Here is a 24466-nt window from a genome sequence, read left to right as displayed (position 1 = left end):
GGTACCCGAGAATTATCTATAAATAAAATAAGTATAGGTACTTATTTGGTCTCTGTCTATACATATAAATAGTTTGTACCTATTTCAATGCGTCTAATATGTAAAAACGCAAATAGTATTTGTGCTATACTCTATAAATCCTGTAAGATTCATAAGTATCTAACTACAATAGGATACGTCATGTAGATTATAGATAATATCGAGTAAAATGACCAGAAAAATATTATATTCAATATAGATATTAGGTAATCTAAGAATTGAACAAATCATCATATTACATAGTTTATATTACATGAAATTTTAATGAAAATAAATATTAAAAGATATTCTAGATATCAATGAAATCGTTTAAAAGTATGAAGGTATGATCGTGCGCACGCTATCTCTCTCGACGCGTGATTTAACGCACCACGTACCACGTCATTTAAAATACATACTTTAAACTTTTAAAACCACTTAAACAGAAATAATAATTACTAGCTGTAGAAAATAAAGTGTAATTTGTGCTAATTTTTATAAAAAATGTTACTACAAAAAAAAACAAAGCGAAACGTCTAGAAATTTGTCACAAAAAGACGAAAACATTTTTAAAACTGTTAACACTGATATTATCTGCGATGACAAATAGTTACAAGAGACACACGGCACACACCGCACATGTTCAAATAACCACAATGAATAATTCTGAACCTTAATATAAAGGCACACACCTATATTTAAAGCATTGATATTGACCCAATTGCTATATAAATTCGATGGAACACATGAGAAGTTTCGGTACATTTTGGAAAGGTACCGTTACTGAATAATTGTGAAAGTGAACTCGATATACCGAATTCCCTTAACAAGCTCAAAATGTGGCTAATTAATGGCTTTGACATAACCGGTTGTCACAAATAATATGGGTTCGGAGTACATCGAACCGCGTGTGAAACAAAAACTACTGAGCGGTATTTTGAAGCGTGGATGTCTCGTGTGAAATGTTTTAAGTGCCAATCAATAGTTTTTTTATTCTTATAAATGGGGATAGAGGTATCATAAATTAACTGAACCTAAATAACTGTAACGATAATCAAAGTAAAGATACATTGATCGGAAAATATGTCTGTTATTTTCCGAGTTAGAAAAAAATTTGTACGGACAGAGGTTAATTTTTTTTCCCTACCAAATACGTACTTAATTTAAGGCTAGTCTTCGTGTAGATACTATAAATTTCTGCTGTTTGTTAATGCTCCACAATATAATAAACTAGCTTCCCGCCCGCGGCTTCACCCGCTTTGTCTAAAACCTAATGAATTATATACTAAAACCTTCCTCTTGAATCACTCTAGGTATCTATTAAAAAAGCCGCATCAAAATCGGTTGCGTAGTTTTAAAGATTTAAGCATACAAAGGGACATAGGGGCAAAGAAAGCGACTTTGTTTTATACTAGGTATGTAGTGATTCATTTATGAACATTTCTCTGTGTTGCTATGTCACTTAATTATGTAGAGTATAGCGTGATGAATTGAAATCGGTAATAATTTAACAAGATTGTTTACTGTCAACAATGATGATTGATTGCTGTCTTTTGTTGATTGATACAATTCTTGCATGTGCAGCAAATTAATTAATAATTGTTAATTATTCGTGTAAATATGTAACAAAAAGCATTTTTACTAGCGAGCTATTTTTAAATTATAATTGTTATTAATAAACCTGTGTATAACCATTTTGAATGTTAATTATTAAAAAAGAGCATGTGTCAGAAGTGAAACTTCTTTCGCAATATTCAAAATCAGGCTTTCACTTCAAAAAAATGGCTCCTAAATACATAATTTATTTGTTTATACATGACTAAATTCTTCGATCAACATATGCATAACTAGGCGTTATTTTAAAAAACAAGTCCAAAGAAGTTATCTATGGAATTTACGTTGAGGTCCATTAATATTAACATAACCTCATGTCATGAGTAACGTTTTCTGTTGAGTTTTTGGTTTGAAACAAAGGTGCAAAGGTCAAAATAAAACACATGAAGTTTGTTACATAAATATGAATGTAAAAATAATGTTCATATGGTATTATTTTATAATATATTTTAATTAACCTGAATTTATTTAACTTAAATGTAATAAATCATATTTTTATAACTGTTTTTTTTTTTTGGAAAAGTAGATATTTAAGAGTAGGTGATTTAACTTTATGTACCAAATCTGATCCTTAATTTACTCGCTCACCTAGTAGGTAGGTAGGTAGCTACCCATTGAAAATGTTTAAAAAAAAATGTAAATATCATATTGATAATAAGAAAAAAATGTGTGCGTGTAATAGTTAGTGTACACACGTAAGAAGTGAAACTTCTTTACGACCTTATTATTAAAAAAAAATACTATATGCAACTTTACAGAAATACGTCGTTTCACGCGTGGTAGGGATAAGAAAAAGATGGCGCGTACCTAACAGAAAAATGTTACACTAAATTTTTTTCCAACCCCGATAAAGAAGTTTCACTTCAAAATCAAAATATGCAGTTAAGCAAAGCAACAGGAAGAGCATTATTTTTCATCACAGATAAAAAAACATGACAGGACTATTTGCATTTCATGTGTCATTTTGACAACATAGCGATGCAAAAAAAAACTCGTTTCATATTATTATTAAAAGTTGAAATTATTGCATCATTTATTTTTACATTTCTTTAATTCGTTGATGTAACCAATGACATAATACATGACTCGATATATTTGTTTAAAATTTTATAAGGAATTTCTAAGCTTCGACATTTTAAAATTCATAGACTGCAATGAAAAAGTGCAAAAATTACAATATTAATGTTCGTGATACGTATCAATGTGTCGCTTTAAATGGTTTCCGCAATAAATCGTTTCTATTGTATTTATAATATCTGTATTTATATAAATACCATCCTTTATTACATATAAGTTGGCATATAAGGTCTTCAATAATGTTTCCTACTATAGGTTAATTTTAGCTTATTTTTACTTAATTATTATTTTAATAAATATGTTTTCTATAATCTGATTTGTTTATTATATCTTTACTAATATTATAAAGCTGAAGAGTTTGTTTGTTTGTTTGTTTGTTTGAACGCGCTAATCTCGGGAACTACTGGTCCGATTTGAAAAATTCTTTCGGTGTTAGATAGCTCATTTATCGAGGAAGGCTATAGGCTATATATTATCACGCTACGACCAACAAGAATGGAGTCACAGGGGTGAAACCGCGCGGAGCAGCTAGTAGCTGATAAAATTATAGGGCATTTTTTAAAAGAATCATTGAACTTGTCAAGGGTAAGGAAGCTTACATCTGTTCGTTTTTACTCTGGAAAGAGAATATATAATTTGCCTCGAATAGCACAGTTCCAATAGTATGCATGAGTAGTTACCTAACTATTAAAAATAAAGTTACAAGAAACATTATCTATATAAGTTTTTATTTAAAATTATATATGTATGTTTATCAGCCATCTGGTTTCCATAACACAAGCGAAAGCTTATGGTACAGGAGCTAGCAACGTTTAAAAAAAAGTCATTTTAGTATAGTTGGGTTTTTGATATACTGTTTCTCTTGCTATTTCGGTTAGAGTCCGGGCTGTCTGGCTGGCCGCAGTGGTTGCGTTTATTAGTGCGCATCTTATCTGCACAGGAAAATATCCCTAATTTAAAGTCATTTTTTAACGCGTAATTATTAATCTTTTGCCTTTAGATATATCCATCAGACATAATTTTTTTATTGCAAGACGTTTTTTTCGTTGTAAAATAGGTGCCATACGCAATTTTTATTTCAAAATAACTAAAATGTCATCGAAATAAGTGAAATTACATCAACATGAGTCCGCTTAAAAGGTAAGTAATAACTTTATTATTTATATTATATTATCCTTTTTTAATACTTATATTGAATAATTAGTAAACTAATATTTTTAATAGATGGTTTCATATTTATTACACTTTTGGGTATAAATATGAATTTGATGATATTTGTATTTTCTAGTGTTTGATTTTACGCGAGTATTATACATTTTGAAATTAAAGACTTGGGAAAATAATACAATGAATAAATCGCGTTTAAAATCCGTTAAAAAGTCTTTAATTTCTTGATGATATTTGGTTTTTATCAAGTTTACATTAACGTCCTATTTGAGGTTCGTTGAGAAAAAGGAGGCGATACGGTAGATTGTTGCAAAAAAACTGTAAATAGTAAAATGAATATTATATATAGTATAAGTAACACAGTGATTACTTATCCTTCACTGGGACTCATGTTGATGGAATTTCACTTATTTCGATGATATTTTAATTATTTTGAAATAAAAATTGCGTCTGGCACCTATTTAACAACGAAAAACACGTCTTGCAATAAAAAATGTAGGTATGTCTAATGGATCTATCTAAAGGCAAACGATTAAAAATTACGCGTTAAAAAATGACTTTAAATTAAGGATATTTTCCTGTGCAGATAAGATGCGCACTAATAAACGCAACCACTGCGCCCAGCCAGACAGCCCGGACTGTAACCGAAATAGCAAGAGGAACAGCATATCAAAGAACCAACTATACTAAAATGCTCACTTGTCAACGTTGCTACCTCCTAGAATATTAGTAAGGGATCAGATTGTGCCGTGTGTGTAAACTGTCCTGAAATATTTATTATTATTTATATTTATTTACTAGCTTCAGCCCGCGACTCCGTCCGCGCGGAAAAATTAAGATTTATTTTTTTCTACGTATTTTTCCAGGATAAAAAGTATCCTATTTGATGCCCAGGATAATAAGGTATAATTATACCAAGTTTCATCGAAATCTAACCGTTAGTTTTCACGTGATGCCTGAACATACAGACAGACAGACAGACAGACAGACAAAAATTTTTTTAATCACATATTTGGGTATGGTATCGATCTAGTAACACCCCCTGAATTGACCCTTCTACAGATTTATTATATGTATAGATTTGCGTCACTCATTAAAGAAAACATAGCAACTATAGTATCAAGACGTTGTATACCTACTCTTTATACTTCCACTAAATGATCAAACACTTATTACAGGTTCATTCCTATCCGCCACGTTCGACAAACTGGAAACCGCCGCTCTCTTCGCGGTCCCTTTCGACCTGGTGGGTATCATGTTCTCCGGCATCTACCTCAACCTGACCAGCGTCAGCAAGTACCTGTCCTGGGTACATTACTTCTCCTGCTTCTACTATGGCACAGAATCAGTATCTATCCTACAATGGAACTCCATCACCGAAATAAAATGCGTTAACGTCCCCGGTATACCCTGTATTAAGACAGGCTCAGAGGTGTTGAAGCGATTCGGCTTTTCCGAAGAACACTTTTGGAGAAACAGCGTGTGTTTAGGCATTATGTACCTCACTTGTCACATTATAGCCTTTATAATGGTCATCAGGAGAAGCAGAGGCACGCCCGTCTATTGATTATTATTTATTTTTGTATAAAAGTTTATTAATACGCGAACGGGTCAGTGAACAGTTTAACCAATTATGTATACAATTATTTATTATATTTGTAATTAATATACATAGTGAATAAAATAAATGACATAATTATCGAATTAAAATTTAATCCGCGTCGTGCCTTCAAAATATCTGGTAACTTTTTGCTTAAAAATTACGTTATGATTATTTTGAATTAAATAATTATGTTATTATAACATTACAGACGCCAGTAATATAGTAGAATAAGTACCATTATAATTAAACTAACTGTTCGCACTGTAAATTCTAGTTAGAAATAATGACAATGCAACAAAATCATCTAAGTAATACGATTTGTTAGTTCGTAGGCAAAATAAATAATATGGTTGAGGTTAGAAATAATTATTTTCTTTTTTACACTTATGTACAAAATGTGTCATAATTTCCATATCTATAAATAATGATACTCAATTTCTATGTGATTTTCTATACTATTTTATATTGTATTTATACTTTTATAAATAAAAAACTGTTTCAGTACGCGTAGCCTTTATTTTCTTCCCTTTTGAGTCCGTAAAAACCAATTATACTCCATACAATTGTGACGAAAAGAAAACCCATGTAATCTTCGAAAATGAAGTTTTCAGAATATCCATTTTCAACAAGCACAGCCATTCCATCTTTGTAACAAGCAGAGGTAGAGTTAGATGGGCAATCTGAAAATAAAAACACGTCAATTTTGCATCCTGGATCGTTTTTTTTTAATCTATAGTCTATACTATAAGCTATAAGCTGAAGAGTTTGTTTGTTTGAAAGCGCTAATCTCGGGAACTACTGGTCCGATTTGAAAAAAATATTTCGGTGTTAGGTAGCCGATTTATTGAGGAAGGCTATATAACACCTTCTATATATTATCTATATTATGGCTATATATTTTCATCTCGCTAAGACCAACAGAAGCGGAGCACTGCGGGTAAAACCGCGGAGCACAGCTAGTAATTAATACGTACTAAGCGAACATTCTATGTAGTGTTTCCTATTACAAAATACACACTACTGACCACTCTAAATTATAAGATCTGACCGCCCCCGAACCTGTCCGCTGAATCACTCGTACATTTCGATTTACGGCCACATACTTCGGATTTAATTGACAATAACGTGATTTTTTACCAGATCTGTGACTTGAACTCGGGAGATTCAATCTGTAGTCCAACATAACAGACCTCCACAAATTAAAGAGTCAAAATGTACGTTCTTTTTATCAAGTTAAAAGGAATCGTAAATTAACCTAACATGAGCATAATATGAGTGTAAATAAATAAGTATTTATAATAACAATATATTTAACAAAGTATATTTTATTCTACATAAAACAATGAATTTGCATATAGATGTTAATTACATGGTAAAGTGTAGGATCTGGGCATATAATAGATTTTACGTCGTTTATAGCTAAAGTGGATATTCATTAGTCTGTCTTAGGTACAAGTACTACTTACATTGATCAAGGAAATGTCTTAGTAATTAAAGAACTCAAGGGTGTATCATTGTTTATATAATAGTACTTATTTATTATGTACTAGATTGTTAGTAACATTAAATACTTATATTTCTTACAGCCTATAACCAAATCCATATTAGGGTATGAGATATATATATAGACATGTAGGTACCGATATAACTTATATCATATAAGCTAGGTAGCTTACATTTTTAAATTCTCTATATCTTCTAATATATAAAAATCAATGCCACTTTTCGTTGTAATTCCATAACTCGAGAACGGCTGAACCGATTTCGATAATTCTTTTTTTATTATATTCCTTGAAGTACGAGGATGGTTCTTATGTAGAGAAAACGTTAATATGTACCACGGGCGAAGCCGGGGCGGACCGCTAGTTACTTATATGAAACAGAACACAGACGATATTGGAAATTAACCAAACTTTTTTACTAATATAGTCTACATCATGCCTAAAATAATAAATAAATTTAAGCAACTCTCATACAAATAAAAAAATACAACTGCAAAGGAATTTAACTATGATATTTGTTACTAGCTACCTGCTTACTTGTCTAGCCTACATACATCTCAATCTGATACATTACGAAGCTAATAGATACAATGAACTCAAAAACATGCGTACCTACAAGTCCTCCATAAAAACTTTGTGATAACTAAAAAAGCATTGCGTAACAATTGTGAAACAATTTAATTCTACCCTCAAGTTTATTGAACTGTGATTCATGAATCATAGTACTGTCTTTATTGTTGACTTAAACAAATATCCATTCATATAAGACGGCATTCCATTACCGGCTTCTAATAAAATTAATGTGATGCTGATTACCCTATCTATTTTAGTTGAATACATACTTTATAGGTAAAAAGATGTGGGACTTTGTTTTCAAGTCATCATTTACAATTTAAAAACAATGGAAAATTTTCTATGGAAAGAAACAATGCACCTAACACATATAAACAGAGGAATAGAAAGCTACGAATAGCTCATAGTTGAGCATCATCTTATCACAAAAATGTAAATTTACAGTATGAAGAAAGTATTTGAACGAACATATTAAAAAACAATCCTGGACAAACTATCATTTAACTACTAGATATAGCTTTTTGCATAGTTAAGTAAATTTATTTTTTGTAGAGGAAAGTCACCAAATATGGAATAGTATCCTAATATAGAATTCCTTCATTTCTCTAAGACTATAAGTATGAATCGCAACATTCGACCATCTTCTGTTTCATTTGGTGTACTAACACAAAAACAGGCATCAATCAAGTCTTCAACATTCAAATTAGAACCTAAATATCCATTACATAAAATCAACGACACAAACATTCAAAATATGTAATTACCGAAAACAAACATGCATTTATCTATTTATCGTCACGTAATACCATGTACATTGTACACAATAAAAGAGTGAACAAAAAACGAACTGAGCTATCAAGTCCAAGGTAACGTCCGGAACTTTATTTTACATCTATTTTTACCAAGACAATCGGCAAAAAAGGCACTGTGGTAACAAAATTATAGCCCATGAGAACCGGTTCTAACCTCACATTCTCAGCCCAATTTAATACATAGCTTCCACAAATATCATTATCTCATCTATTCTGACGACAGCCTTGTGTGGGCTTTTATTTTATATTGTAAGAACTATCTTAAAATGCATCTATTTAGTGATATTATGTCAACTGTAGGCGCGTATTTTATCGTCTATAATTTATCGAGTGTGATCGGTATTATTTATTGAAGAAAATTCATTGGTGGCTGTTTGGATATAATTTATGGGTTATGATTATGCGTTTATAATATTTGATAGAACATTCGCTATAGAATAAGTTCATGCATTTGTCTATTTAAATTAGAAAATTCAAAATATGCAAGTAGTAAGAAGGAAGTAGGTATTATTTTGTCTTTTGTAGTAAATTAATTGTATCTGTAATACAGTAATTAATAAAAATGGAAAATAAAACGACAGGTTCTAGTCTTATATTCATAGTCCAGAAGAAATAGTTTAATAAAGCCCCGTTCCATATAACATGTATTTTGCATAATATCTTCTAGTAACTTACTTAACCTACAAAGAAATAAAATAACAAGCTTACCAATTTCGTCAATTTGCCTCCAATAAATGTTACTAATGGCGTCCATACCATAGTAAAAGTGCGAGAAATACTTCAAAGGATACAGCCAGATAGGAAGCGATGATAAGCGTAGAAAAGCTCCCGACATTATGAATAGCGGCAGGTCAGCGCAAGGCATGACGTCACCCATTACTCCAGTAGAAATGAATAGAGCTCCCATACCAAGACCTAGAATATTCTCTATCTAAATATGAAATACATATTTTGCAATATAAGCAACTTTGAAGAATTGAAAAAAAATGATGAAGAATGAAGTCAACTATTTTAATAAGCGTTGGGTCCAGTTATTTTAATTACAAACTAAAATAATCAATTTTCGACGAACTTTAATTAACCTGCAGACATGATTGAAATAAAATTGGAAGTTCATAAGAAACATTCGCAAAAACATTGAGTACCTACGTAATGTGCAGTCTATTAATTTTGTGTTGCGGCTAAACTAAAAATAGTTATTTTCATTAAAAAAATATTTTAGTCAAGTTACACAATGGTATTTCTTTACTGATATTTTTTTTGCTTATCAAAGTTTTCTTTCGAGATCTAATATTAGATTTTCAATACATTTTACTTACCATAAGCTGTAGAAGCTATTGCCGTTATAATAAGAGCTGCAGCGAATTTGACAGCTGTCAAAATGTGATCCGGCAGCTCGATAGCGAGTGTGGCTATAATGACGTAAGCAACTGGCCATACTAGGCATCGAGGCATCTGTGGAATAAGTAATATTTTGTATTTTATATATAAATTTTATATTAATTTAGAACTTAGAATTTAGAAGGTTTACGAATCAATTAAAAGATAATGAATTGGAGTGAGCGTTTTCGTTCGTAAAAATATTTTTTTTTTACATTTTTGACTTTATGCTAGTTTCTAATTGTCTTTGTGCATATAGGTAAATTGTTAACAAAGTAGTTGAGATGAAATGAAATATGAATTTTATTAATTTAAATAGGAAATTCTTGTATTTAATAATTTAATTCAGAATAATTTAATTCAGTTTCAAAACCCAAGACTAATCGAATGACTTCAAACATGCTTCCTTTTACAACAGCAAGCAAACAGTAGACTAAAATGGAAATAATTGATTGTACAATTCTGTACAAAATACACAGAAGTGCTTTTAAGACGCCACTTACACTAGCGCACTAATAAATTGCCTTGCTAATGGTATAGACACGGAAGTAACTATACCAGACTCTGACTTATCCAATATCGAAGCATTGAGTACTCAGAAACATTACCGGTATTCAATTTTTATAACATAATAAATGCGAAATTTTGTATGTTTGTTTGTTAGTGCATAACGGAAAAACTGCTGAACCGATTTTTATGAAATTTGGCACTCGCAAAGAGAGTAACTGTTAATCCACATTGGATAGTTTTTATCCCGAAAATCTCACGGGAACGGGAACTATACGGGTTTTCCTTTGAATACAAGAGCGAAGCAGGCGACGTAAAGCTAGTTAAAAAATATAATTTAAATTCTATTTGTAATATTAATTATTACCTATATTGAATATCTATAATTTATAAACATACTTTTTATAGATATAAAACCATTGTATATTGGGTATGATATAGGATAGGTATCTACTAGTAATGATCTCTTAATTTTGATCTACTAAAGAGTTTAGTTTGTTTTTATCGGCTGTAACGCTCACGCGAAAACCAAATCAAGATGGCAACGAAATGACAGGCCAATTAAACTAAATCTATCAACAGGATAATCGATGTTGAGTCACATAATATTATTAATTCCATTTCGAATCAGTTTTTTTGTCGGAAAGAGACAATATATAATCACACCTTTCTGATCTGTACTGAATACTTATAAGTAGGTAGATATGCCTTCTTATAAGTAGTAGGCTGTGCCTTCCTAAAAACCACGCTCATACAATTTCATCCCCTATTTCTACTTAAGAAGTCAATGTTTTATAAAGAAATAGGTTATGTTTGACACTGGGTCTTCAATTATGTTATCATTCAAATTTCATCGAAATCGGTCATGTGGTTTAGCTGTGAAACTTGAATTATATTGTTATGAAATATAGACATACAATTCAAATTTCATCGAAATCGGTCATGTGGTATGAAAGCCCGCGTTAAATATAGACGAGACTACAGAAAAACTTTCTTGTTTATAATATTAGCAATGGCTTATAAGGTCGATATTTTACATATACCTTAAGTTTAAAGTTCATGTAAATATACGCAGTATCTACTATTTATCAAGCTGCAATGAAAATGCATATTCTAGTCTTAATTTAAGTACATTGCATCGCGGGGAGCCGTCATTTCATATGATAAATGATACGTGTCAAACCAATATTGCTAGCGTGAATACTTGATGTAGCAAATCATGATGAGAAAGTCTAGCAAATAGATTGCATTACTATTTAATTACATGTAATTTAATTATAGATTTTTAATTTTATGATAAGTAGAAAGAACAGTTATAATTTACTATTATGTAATTATTGAATTGTATTTAATATAAATAAGAATACAAAATATCGTCCTATCCTAATGATGATTTCATTAAAATAGAGCTCGCGGCAACCTGATTTCTTAATAAATTATTGTAATCAAGTGTAAAAGTGACAGATTTGAGTCCAAGAGATAAATTTGTTTCAATTATTGATACAGCGTGTCCTAAAAATAGAGTCTATCTACTTAAAAATTGAATATTAATGATATAAAAAAATTCACAATACACGAGAGACTGTGTCATTGTTTATTAATTTAATGATTATATAATAATTTATAAAACAAATAGACATTATAATTTCCGTAAAATTGATGGTTCTGATTAAACAAGTCGATATGCTAAAAATAGTAGAGACAAATGTAACTTCAGTATTTTAAGGAATTTAAATGGAATTCTTTCTATCTAAACTTATTTATAGCGGTAAAATAATTCCATTTACTGCTTATCTTCTGTAGGCGTGTTATTTTATGAACATGCTGTATAGTAAATAACAATGTGGGTTGACAAGTGACAAGCGTAGGTAAGCTACTAACTAATCCGCACCTGCTGTTCAAATAAAAAAAATCTACTTAGTAGATGCTGAACCGAAATACTGTGTATTCAATCAATATTTTTTGTTATACAACTTTTCTAACTGTGCTTTGTTTTGTCAAGATATATATTTATTAATAGGTAATAATTTTTTGTCTGTATTCTAAAAAAATGGAGTTGTAATAAGTACCTATTTGAATGGACCACTCATGACTCAACAGTGGCTAAACTGAATTCTATGGTCTTTGTTTTTTGGATAGTTCGTGGTAAGAAATAGTAGAATAAGTACCTATGTAGTAGATAATAATATTTATATGTAAGTTGAGTTGGTTAGGCATCCGCCCCGGTTTGGCGCGAAAGGATGCGGGTTCGAGTCCCGCCTCGTGATCAAATTTTTTCTATTCTTTATAAATTTAAAATAGTATTATGGTATTGTAATCATTATTGTTATTTGAAAACATTCATGTATTCACGCGGCAATTAGCGCAATCCATGGTGTTTCTATTTTACTAATGAGCTGGCTTGTTTATATAAAACTGTTATTCGATTATGAAATGATAAGACTAGTGTACACCATAGTCTTACTTATTTAATATAATATATATACCTATGCAAAAACTATTACTTTCACCAATTTTTCGTTTAAAATACTTTACGAATATAAATAAAAAATCCTCTTTATCTTTTGTAAAGTTATTGTAATTATAGAATACCTACTAGCAAATCCTTTTTTTTTAGGACAATTTTCGCACACATAATTATTTTTTCAAGCTACTTCAATTTTTGTCAAAGAATCAACGAAAACGATACAAAGAACGGTACACCCGTATGATCTCCGTACACATGATGCCTAGCATAGAGAAATCAGCATTGAAATTTTACACATTAAAAAATTATTAAACACTAGTTGTGCCGCGCGGTTTCACCCGCGTGGCTCCGCTCCTGTTGGTCTTAGCGTGATAATATATAGCCTATATTACTCGTGGATAATGTAGCTTTCGAATGGTGAAAGAATTTTTAAAATCGGTCCAGTAGTTTATGAGCCTATTCATTACAATCAAACAAACAAACAAACAAAGTTTTCCTCTTTATAATATTAGTGTAGATTACTCACCAACGTCAAAAACCGGCACACATAGAAAGCCGAAGCACTATACACTCCCACCTCCCTCTTCAACAGCACGAGGTCAAACTCAAACGCATATAACGCGACATAAGACAGACTGAAAGAGACCTCCGAACACATGAGCCAGAGGAACCCTCTCATGTCTTGGACGCCGCGCTGTGTCCGCCCCGAGATACCGACGTAACATGTGCCTATTATTATGGAGGATATCAGCTGAAAAGGAATACATAACGTATAAATCTATACATACACACAGGAAAATAATACATAATGTAATCTATACATACACAAAAAAGAACCGAGCATACGTGTCAGAAGTGATACTTCTATGGTACGAAATTTTTTTATTCTATGATACGAAAATCGTCGCCTTACTTCATGGCGTGACGGTGACGGTACCTATTGCTATGACCTTGAAATTTTACTCTCAACACGCCTAAAGAAGTCACTTCAAAAAGGATTCAAACAAATTGTTCATACTAATATTAAAATATGTAAGTATTTGTTAAGCTATTTATTTGTTAAGTATTTGTTAAGCTATAGGAAATTATGTCACGTTGAAAGCTTTTTTATTTAACTCGGGCGGCATGTTAGTCAATTTGTATCCTATATATAGAACCCTAAACAGTAATACAGTTGATTATAACTTATATACTCAGTATTCAGAACTATATTAAACAGCCTATATTAGCCTATAGGTACCTACAACCTATATTAACAGCCTTTATTGAAAATTCAAGTTAAGTTTTTATGCATCTTTACGTGGGTCATCTCTGTGGGTTCTTTATAAATATAGCATAAATACTAATATTCTATTCGTACAACATAATATTATGCAAATTTATATCACATATTTTTAGCTGACTCATTTCAGAATTGTTAGAATGCGAAGGAATTTCGACCACCAACCGATCCTAGTTATGTTAACTACATTTTTTTTAACATTATTATTTTTATGCAATAAATAAAAATCGTTACATCATTTACGTTCAGAAAGATTTTAATGAGTTCTTGTAAGCAATTCAACAGACAAGTCCACTTAGCATTCAATATAATAATTGCTACGTTATCATAAAAATAGGCATTTAAAATTCCTTAGAACCAATAAATGTCGCTACCGGTTAGAGTGGGAACTAATCAGGCTGATGTAGTTTTTAGGGTTCCGTACCGAAGCGGTAAAACGGGACCCTAGTACTTAGACTTCGTTGTCTGTCTGTCTGTCTGTCTATCTCTAGGCTGAATATATATTATATTAAGGGGTTTTTGCCAACCAAAAAATATCATGATAATCGAGTAGGAAATTCAAAAGATGAGACTCTCTTAGATAAGTAGGTATAAATTATAATGAGTAACTTTCACTTACAAAAATACTTCTTCAAAATATTTTATGTTAAGATTCTCTTATATAAAATATTACAGTATCTTAAGGTATCCGGTATCAGCGTTCTGACCATCATTTTTCTTTTTGTCATTGCGTACTAAGACCCCTGTAGAACCGCCATCCTGTTACAAATGACCCGAAACACTCACACAAAATTTCGGGTTTAACTTTATCTATACTATCAATACTAATATTATAAAAAGGAAAGGTTTGTATGTAGGTATGGTTTGCACGTATAAAGTACTGAATCGATTACAATGAAACTTAGCACACATATAGAGGGTAACTTGGATTAACATGGATTAACTTGGATAGGTTTTATCCCGGAAATCCCATGTGAATGGGAAGTGGGAACTATGCGGGTTTTCCTTTGAAAACGCGGGCGAAGCCGCGCGCGGAAATCTAGTCTTTCATATAATTAACAAAAATTACCCACCGTACAAATAAACAGCTGAAACACATAGTTTTTCATTTCTCTCTTTAAAGATAGAGAAGACCTCCAAATCATTAATTGCACTTGTTTAAACCAATTTCTTTGGCATCTAAAATAAATAAAAAATCATTATTGGAATTATTTATTTTTTAAACTTAATTAGATGACGTAGAGCACGTGTAGGTTGTATTTGATTTCCGGTCGAGTTTTTTATTACATTTGCTATAAAGGCTATAAAAGTAACGGAAAATATACGACAGTATCTGTTTCTATGCATAGGTAGATATGAAATTTTTTATTATAGTTTTCTGAATAAATGTGCCTAGAAAACACGCATGCACACCTGTATACAGTATGTACGTATTTTATATTTCATTTCTTATCCGTAAGAGGTAAGTTAAGTGTGTAAATAACGACCGTACGTACGATTTATATAAAAAAGGTCTGAATCTATTTGGATGAAAATTGATGCAAATGTATAATAAGAGTTATAATAATATTAATTATTATTAATGAATACATACACTTAGTACGTTTAATCTAAGTCAATCGAATGCGTTATTATTAGGAACAAACGAGGAAAAATTACAAAATAAGATTATTTATAATAATTCTCAAAAAAATATTTAATAATAAAATATTTTTATTCATAATAAGTATTAAAAATTTATATTATTTTTATTTTTTTGCCCCTTTACATCAAAAAGCTACAATCACACGACAAAAGAAAAATCCTACACGACATTATATCGTTCCGACACAATGTAAACTCACGTGTGTATCTGCGGCACTGTCAGTGAACCGGTTTTACCAAAAACCGAAGGGTGTCGGTTATTTTCCATAATTTCTTTTATACACCTGTTGGTATTTGATACGGCTCTAATGTAAAACTCCGCTGGGTTAAAGTTAACTGGACATCTGAGGTTTACCCTGGAATGTGTCACAATTTTAACATAAATAGAACCAGAATGGTTTATTTCGTAAACAACATTACAGAATACGGAGTGAGAGTTACCATGAGGACCCTCCTCATGGTAATTTTAAGAGAAAACCTGTGTCAAGAAGACCCGCTCTTTCTTCTACATGAGGTTATTTATCCACGGTATTAATTACATTATTAATACAATTTTTAACATTATATAATGCCTAAATTCCTTTCTACTGGTAAAATAGATCTATAAAATAGACAATCGATTTTGAAATGCTTTTTTAAAGCTTTAAGTTTAGAATTTGCATTTAGATAATATTCATGATTGACTTTGTAAATAGAAAAAAATTTAAAACCTGTCTTCCTTTTCCCATTTATATGCATTAAATAAGTAAATATACATAATAAACATAAACAAGTATGTATAATCAATACAAAATTATTCAAAAGTTATATATTATGCATTCAAAAAGAATTCGGTGCTAGAATAAATTTAACAAAGCAGGATTTAAAGGTCAATATATAAACAATAATTAAATTATAATGACATTCACATTAACAATAGCATTTAGCAGCTTATATATTTCTTCTTCATCAAATGGATTTTTTTGTAAATGTACTTAATTTGTATGATTGTACATACCACATGAAAATTAAAAAAAAAAATGTTCAGACTACGACAATAAATGTTTTTATTTTAGTATAGGTATAAAGTATAAAAATAAACTCTACCTACTATATATTATAAACAAACGAGATAAATACCAAATATTAAATTTATAACGAAACGGTTTCATAGCCACACACACACACACAGACACACACAAATTGATAGTAATCTAAATTTTATACCATTTATGACCGACAGGATTTTTCAAATCGGACCAGGAGTTCCGGAGATTACCGCGTTCAAACAAACAAACTCTTCAGCTTTATAATGTTAGTATAGATAAGAAAGATGAAAGTACCTACGTATTTCGTAATAATAGTATATTTTTATTAATAACTAGCTTCCGCCCGCGACTCCGTCCGCGCGGATGTCGGTCTTCGCGTGGATGGTTATTTCTCCATTTTGAGTAGGTACCTCTGTCAATAACATCTTATAAATATCTATTGGACCCAATTCCCAAATACGGCTAGGCCTATAATAATACGCAACGTGTGTTCGCGGTTCTACGGAACAACGTCTATGGATAAAACTGAAAAATTAAGATTAATTTTTTTCTACGTATTTTTCCAGGATAAAAAGTATCCTATTTTACGCCCAGGATAATAAGGTATAATTATACCAAGTTTCATCGAAATCGAACCGCTAGTTTTCACGTGATGCCTTCACATACAGACAGACAGACAGACAGACAGACAGACAGACAGACAGACAAAAATTTTTTTAATCACATATTTGGGTTTGGTATCGATCCAGTAACACCCCCTGCTATTTATTTTTTCAATATTTTCAATGTACAGAATTGACCCTTCTACAGATTTATTATATGTATAGATTACAACATTAAACTCTTCTCGGTAGCATATTGCTTAATTTGAAGAAACAATAAAAAAAATTATAACTCGTTTTGTTTCCGCTCGCGAGCGTTTCCGCTAAAATATCATTTTTATTAATATTCTCCATTAATATGTAGCACCTTAATTTGCTATTAAAATTAAAGTTTTCTGTAGCGCGAGCGGCACCTTTAGTTTCTAATTAAACATTTCTTTCATATTTTTATTTGTCATATTAAAACTTCTTTATCATTTAATCAAAAGTAGAATCAAATAATCGGCACCCATAATTTTTTACTTAAGTTTTTTTTCTATTCCTACCTACCTATTGTTTAAAGCAAGGCATGCTATATATAGCAATTTATATAACTTTGTCAATTTACGTACAACCACAAAAAATATTGCAATAAAATCAACGTACCTACCCAATAATATTTCAGCAAAAGCACAATTAAGAGAAAATGTTTATCCGAAAAAAATTAAAACAGAAATTTGAAAACTCTATAAATAATTCTCATTTACAATGTATCTTACAAAAGAGAAGTCATTTAACCATATAAATGGGATAAAAACGTAAAAATTATACTAAAAATACCTCTCAAATTGTTCCTTACACTCCCGCTGTGTTCCATGAAACACCAATTTTCCCTCCGACATCAAACACACAGAGTTGAACTCTTTGAATAAATCCGAAGATGGCTGATGTACAGAACATATGACTATTTTCCCGCCTTTTGAGAGTTTCTTTAAAACGCCAATTACTAGTAAAGCATTGTAACTATCCAGACCTGTGGTTGGCTCATCGCATATTAATACAAGAGGACTTGATAGTAACTAAAACCGAAAAAAAATATAACTGTAATGAACTATGAAAATCTTGTTAAATTATCAATTTTAATAATACACTTCAATAGAAATCCATCAATTCAAAAGAAACAATGAACAAATTACATACTATCAATTTATTATTTTATTACAAAATGAAATGAAAAGCGTCGAATAATTTTAAATGAATTCAAAGGAAATTCTAAAAAAATAACGAAATTATAACTTTGTATATGAGTCATTGTCTATGGTAGGAGTATAATCTGTGTCAATGATATAAAAAATAAAACTTATAAAAAAATTCAAAGACTTAAAAATTGGATTAAATCGAATTAAAAATAAAACCTTTAAGAATAAATATACCTGAATTATTAACAATTAATTCATAAATTTTTTCATTCGAAATACTTACAGATGTTGCCAGAGACAATAATCTTCTTTCACCGCCAGATAACGTACAAATTGGATTATTTTCAAGTGCCTTCAATTTCAATTCTTGGATTAAGGATTTTAGAATATTTCTATTCTGTAGTTTTTTAACACTTCCTAATTTCATTTCTGTCTGAAACAACATATATTCGTGAAATAATTAATTAAATTTTTTATTTTAAAACCGCTTCTATTTCCAGGCATAACGTTAATGCAAATAAAAAAAAAAACATTTTCAAAAAAGGAATATTGCACATGATTTGTTCGAAAGAGGCCAAGAGAAAAGATGTGATGTGATTATAATATTCTAAACTTTACAGTTTTACGGATCGTGAGATTTGTGTGTAATAATATAGCTTAATTAATTTTTAAAATAAAATATCAACGATCCATGTTTTAATAAGGGCTGATTTTTCAATCCTTGGTTAAAACTTATTCTTCGAATATCGTATCAAGATTTAAACAACCATTTCAGAAATATTTTCTAACTGCCCGTCTTTTGATATTTTACAGGACATTTTTTATATTATTGTGTAATTTTTGATTGAATGTATAGGTAAGTTTTAACCAAGGATTCAAAAATTCTCACTAAAACCGCCGTCTTCTTCCATCTACTTACAATTAAACCGTCATTTTTTTCCATTCGACTCACCATAAAAACTAAATGCTCGTAGACCGTCAAGCTATCCATGAAGACATCAAACTGCGGGACCACTTCCACAACCCCTCGCTGCATTTTGTTGACATTGACATTGTTGACATTTATTATACCAGAAGACGGTAGATTACATTTACCAGCTATGGAAACTAGAAACGTTGTTTTGCCGGCACCACTGAAATAGGTAAGTGTTTGAAATAATAAATAAATAATTCAACTGTATATCGGTTAAAGAATAAAACATATGTAATTGTAAGATATTTTGTTTACCTTGGTCCAATTACCGCTGTGAATTCGCCAGTCTTAAAACATGCTGAAACTAAAGATTATAATGGTTATAACTTTATAAGAATAAAATAATTAACACGCAATGCTACATAAAACTAACATAAGTATATTTTATTCTTCTATATGTATTAAAAATTAACTTTTGTTAAATCTATTTCATGCATTACTTATCTATACAATTAATATGTTAACGACTTTCCATCAGTTTCATTTGTACTTTATTTTTGTTATTTTACCTGTGACCATTTTAATTTGAAATCCTATGTTCCTTAAACTAAATAAAATTACAAAGTTTATGATTAAAAAACGAATTTAAATACCATCATTCAGTATAACCGTTTTGTGTTTATAAGGTGTCCGCCGCCACCAAGATTTTTCTTCGGGTGTCCAGACTCCATAATTTTTCACTTTTATTACAACATCACTTTCATGTATTTCGTCATTTATCTATAAACAAAAAATAAACAAAAGAATGAATGTAATTCGAAATTTGAATTCTTTCTTTTTCGCGCCATTATCGAACCATTAATAAAAACAAAATTGATGTTACATCAACACTCACACCATTACTGGGCTCTCCGTTAATTAATAATTTTACACATAAACTTAATATTATAAAGCATGCGGAAACAGGGTCCATAACTAACTTCTAGCTTAAGCTTCACCACGAATTTCTCGGAAAAAATGGAACAAATACGATTTTTTTTTATATTTATTGTAACGTCCATCTGTCATATTATTCATATATATGTATGTTTTTTACTTGGCCTGAATTTTCTACATAACCCTCAAATCCCTCTTGAAATTCTTAGATATTATTATCGACGTTTTACACGCAGAACACAACATTGTTGTTGAGATACTATACCTAATTACTCCAGAAACATTTCTATAAAACGAAATAAAAACAACATAGCTTAACTCATCGGGCCGTAACAAATTTTAAGTTAAGACCGTCTCTGGCCCCCTATAAAGTTAATTGCCCAAATCCACCATTAAACTATTAGGTATTTGTTGAAATATATCATTCCCTTTATGGTCAGTAAAATTGTACGTATCAATCAATCTCAATTGATGATTCTTTGAATGTTTATGAATAGATTTTTTCGTGTTTATGGCCATATCAAATGATAAGTTTTTGTTAGCCTGTCGAGTATTGAGCAGATAATAAAGGGGCTTATACACATTATTTTTATACTTATTTTTTAAGAACCTTTTGAACGGAGGTTTTGAATATATTAAGAAAATTGTGTATTATTCTGTAGTTCTTTATGTATATGACTTTTGAATTTTGTTAAATATACACATTCAATTTAACTTTCATAATTAAGTTCAGCACAGATTATATTTAATCTGTGCTGAAAACAATTATTTACGGTAAATTTACATCAAACGAGCGAATACTCATTCTAACCCAACTATGTCAAATCCTTTTGGATAAACAGGCGTAGAGCATCCTTCGTTGTTTCTAGTGCGTTCGAAAAGATTCTACGCAATGTTCTAATACTGAACAACACTGAATACGACTTTTCGTTTATACTAAACTACCTTTCCGATTGCGGCTTCGCCCGCTTTGTCTAAAACCTAATAAATTATATACTAAAACCTTCCACGCATCGAAATCCGTTTTAAGCATACAAAGGGACATTGTGACAGAGAAAGCGACTTTGTTTTATACTATGTAGTGAAGATCACGAAAGAATGTTCTTACTCTAGCTCTAGCTCTATGTTCGTTTGATGTAAATGCACCGTTATATTTTAACTATTTGATGTTGTACAACATCCTTTAAGCAATTTAAAGTTGACACGTAATACAGTACTTAGAAATTACCTACTCTTGTGAATTAACTAAAAAACTAAATTGAAATGTCCATCAAACAATCTTATAGGCCAATTATAACGATCTATAAAAAAATGTTTTTTGTATCGCGTATGAAATTCAAAGGCTTGATACATTTAAACTTAAAGACCACCTGTATAATATATGACTTTGTATTTTTAGTGTAGGTAGTTATATAGGTAAATAGAAGTGTTAAAAAAATCATAACGCTTTTTATGACTGTTAGTTAAATGATCTCAAAAGAAAAATGGAGGATTATTAATTGCAACAATTTATATTTTTTAAGAAAAGCTAATAAGGCCAGGCCGTAAATAAAAAATTATGTTTTAAAAAAGTAAACAAAACAATATGTGAAAGAAGAGTAGCTTCTTAGGTTCACAGTAACGCAATAATAAGATAGTAAAATTATATTAGCTCAGACGATAACACTGCATATTTCACAAAAACACTGTAAACATCTATGAGTTATAATATATACAGCTCAAAATGTTATTTATTTATAATAAGAATAGAAGAAAGTCCCCAAATTAATGTAGAATGAATGAATGAATGAATTCATATTGAAGGCATATCGCGTATAGTTGTTTTCAATAAGCACAGAAAAGTCATCAGACGCTCTACTTGAAGAAAACGCTTTTCCTGCTTTCTTTTTTAATCGACTTCAAAAAAAAGGAGGAGGTTATCAATTCAGCCGGTATGTTTTTTATGTATGTACACCGATTACTCCGAGGTTTCTGAACCGATTTACGTGATTCTTTTTTGTTCGATGCGGTATGGTGTCGAAATGGTCCCATAAAAATTTTATTCGGATAGGCCCAGCAGTTTTTATTTTATGAGCATTTTTGTCTGTATTTGTAAATGTTGCAAGTGCAAGTTTGAAGTCGGTTGTTTTTAACGCAGTTATCACTTGTACCTACTCACATTTAAATACAAACAATACTATACACTTTACTATGCAGTAACACGTCGCGAAATATCCTAGATAACTTTTGAAATTTTGTTTCTTCCCGCTTTGTATCAACACTCACAATGTTTCACTGTTCAAATATATTAAAATTATAGTTTTCCACAAACATACACGCAATTACACATTATAAACACACAAATAAATCAAAATTACCTTATTCAGTTCCATATCGCACACAAACAACAAATTAAAAAAGAAATTAAACAAATTAAAATGAAATCAAACTAAGTTTTTGTCGCGTGCCATTTACGTGATTCAAGCACAGACTGCATTATCAGACACATAATTATAACTGATAACACTTGATAAACATCTCCCTGTACTGACGAGATGAGACTGGTTTAAATCTTGAGTTATTTATTATCTACTGAGTGTTATAAACAAATTCTTTGTTTGTCAACTAGGAGGAATTTATTCAGTATCTTGGTAATATTTTATGAATACTGTTATGGCTTGTTACTGAGGCAAAACTGTTAATATGGACTTATAAAGAAATATTGTGTGGATTACATTCCTAATGTATATGAATGATCAACTAATTACACAAGTAACGAGGCAAAAATTCCGCAGCATATAAAAAACATATCGGTAATATATTATAATTATATTATGGTGTATTGAAATCCAACGGAACTGCATACATGCATCTAAAGAACTGCACGTGACGTTATTGAAAAAGAAGCAATGTTGGGTTTTTTGGACCGAGAGGCTTAGTTTATTATGTTATATTTTTAATAAAAAATAACAAGAATAACTGATGGTACGGAAGTACAACAGCTTAGCTTCGCAGCGGTCCCTTTTTGATAATCCAATACTAGTTACTAGACTATTTAATTAGATCATTTTATGTTGTTGGTAGGTCGAACAAAAAACGATAAGAATTATTGTATTAGTAAATCAACATTTTGTAATAATTACATAACAAAAACCAATTAATACAAAAATGTGCTTTTAATACAGCTATTTCCACCGCAAATTAATTAATAACAATTAACAATACTTAATACATTCAAAGAATTAAACGCAATACACACACAACTCGATACAAAGAAAGTTTGTCTCAAAAACAACAATAGCTCGTGTCGAATAGAAATACTGTTGAATTATTAATAAATTTTCAATGAGCGTATAAATCATACTCTAATAAGATATGAGTTGTATCTGATGCGTACAAAATGTCTAATTAATAAATTATTAATGCCTCTTGCCGACGGCCACGGACCTCAGTTTTTTAGATAATTGATTTGTTCAGAGCCCATGATTATCAACGAGGCTTTTTGAGTCAAGTGGAATAATTGTAAAAAAAAACGCTCAAAAACTCTACATATTAATTTTTTAATTAATATTAAGGTTTATAAAATAATATATGCATTATGCAAGTTTTATTCTCAAGTCACAATTAGGATTTAAAACTTTTTTTTGAGGTGAAGTCCATCAGGTCCACCTTCTTGCCAGGTTGCATGGAAGAGATCACTGTTAAGTGATAAGGCAGCCTAAACTGTAAGTACTGTGTTATTGTGTATAATTGTAACACCATTTACTTTGTGTATATTGAAGAGTTAAACAAATAAATAAACAAAAACAGGAGTCTAAACATACAACATTCAAAATCTATAAAATTGAATGCACTCTTTCGTTGTTACGCATGCGTTCCCAGTAGTCATGATGATTGGCTCAAATTAGAGTGCTTACTACCCACAACTTATCCAAAAATAATAAGCCTACAACAACAATAATGTGAACCCGTTGTAGTTCTGCGTGGGTAGCAATTGACAATAGAAAAGTAACTTGAAATTGCTTTCAATTTATCATTATCTATACATATAATAAATCTGTAGAAGGGTCAATTCTGTACAGGGGGTGTTACTGGATCGATACCAAACCCAAATATGTGATTAAAAAAATTTTTGTCTGTCTGTCTGTCTGTCTGTCTGTCTGTATGTGAAGGCATCACGTGAA

General features: G+C 30.6%; 2 protein-coding genes across 2 annotated transcripts in view; one reads left to right on the top strand and one right to left on the bottom strand.

Annotated features, from left to right (window-relative positions):
* Positions 1 to 5983, top strand: part of LOC123706356 (protein scarlet-like) — a 55044-nt gene extending 49061 nt beyond the window's left edge. Inside the window, exon 12 of the mRNA XM_045655610.1 lies at positions 5055 to 5983. Coding sequence (XP_045511566.1) covers positions 5055 to 5443 — 389 coding nt within the window. The 3' untranslated portion in view covers positions 5444 to 5983. The remainder of the gene's footprint in view (positions 1 to 5054) is intronic.
* On the bottom strand, positions 5976 to 22813 carry LOC123706371 (protein brown-like). Its single transcript, XM_045655622.1, has 12 exons — positions 22661 to 22813; positions 20021 to 20147; positions 19683 to 19731; positions 19407 to 19587; positions 18738 to 18887; positions 18096 to 18334; positions 15847 to 16002; positions 15076 to 15181; positions 13247 to 13471; positions 9686 to 9821; positions 9075 to 9281; positions 5976 to 6159 (listed from the first exon to the last, which is right to left on the bottom strand). The coding sequence occupies exons 1-12, from the start codon at positions 22673 to 22675 to the stop codon at positions 5978 to 5980; spliced, it is 1773 nt and encodes a 590-aa protein (XP_045511578.1). The 5' UTR covers positions 22676 to 22813; the 3' UTR covers positions 5976 to 5977.
* Between the last annotated feature and the right edge of the window lie 1653 nt (positions 22814 to 24466).

Source organism: Colias croceus, chromosome 1 (genome assembly GCF_905220415.1).
Source record: "Colias croceus chromosome 1, ilColCroc2.1".
In the NCBI taxonomy this organism is placed as follows: domain Eukaryota; kingdom Metazoa; phylum Arthropoda; class Insecta; order Lepidoptera; family Pieridae; genus Colias; species Colias croceus.
This window is presented reverse-complemented; position numbering and strand designations above follow the sequence as displayed.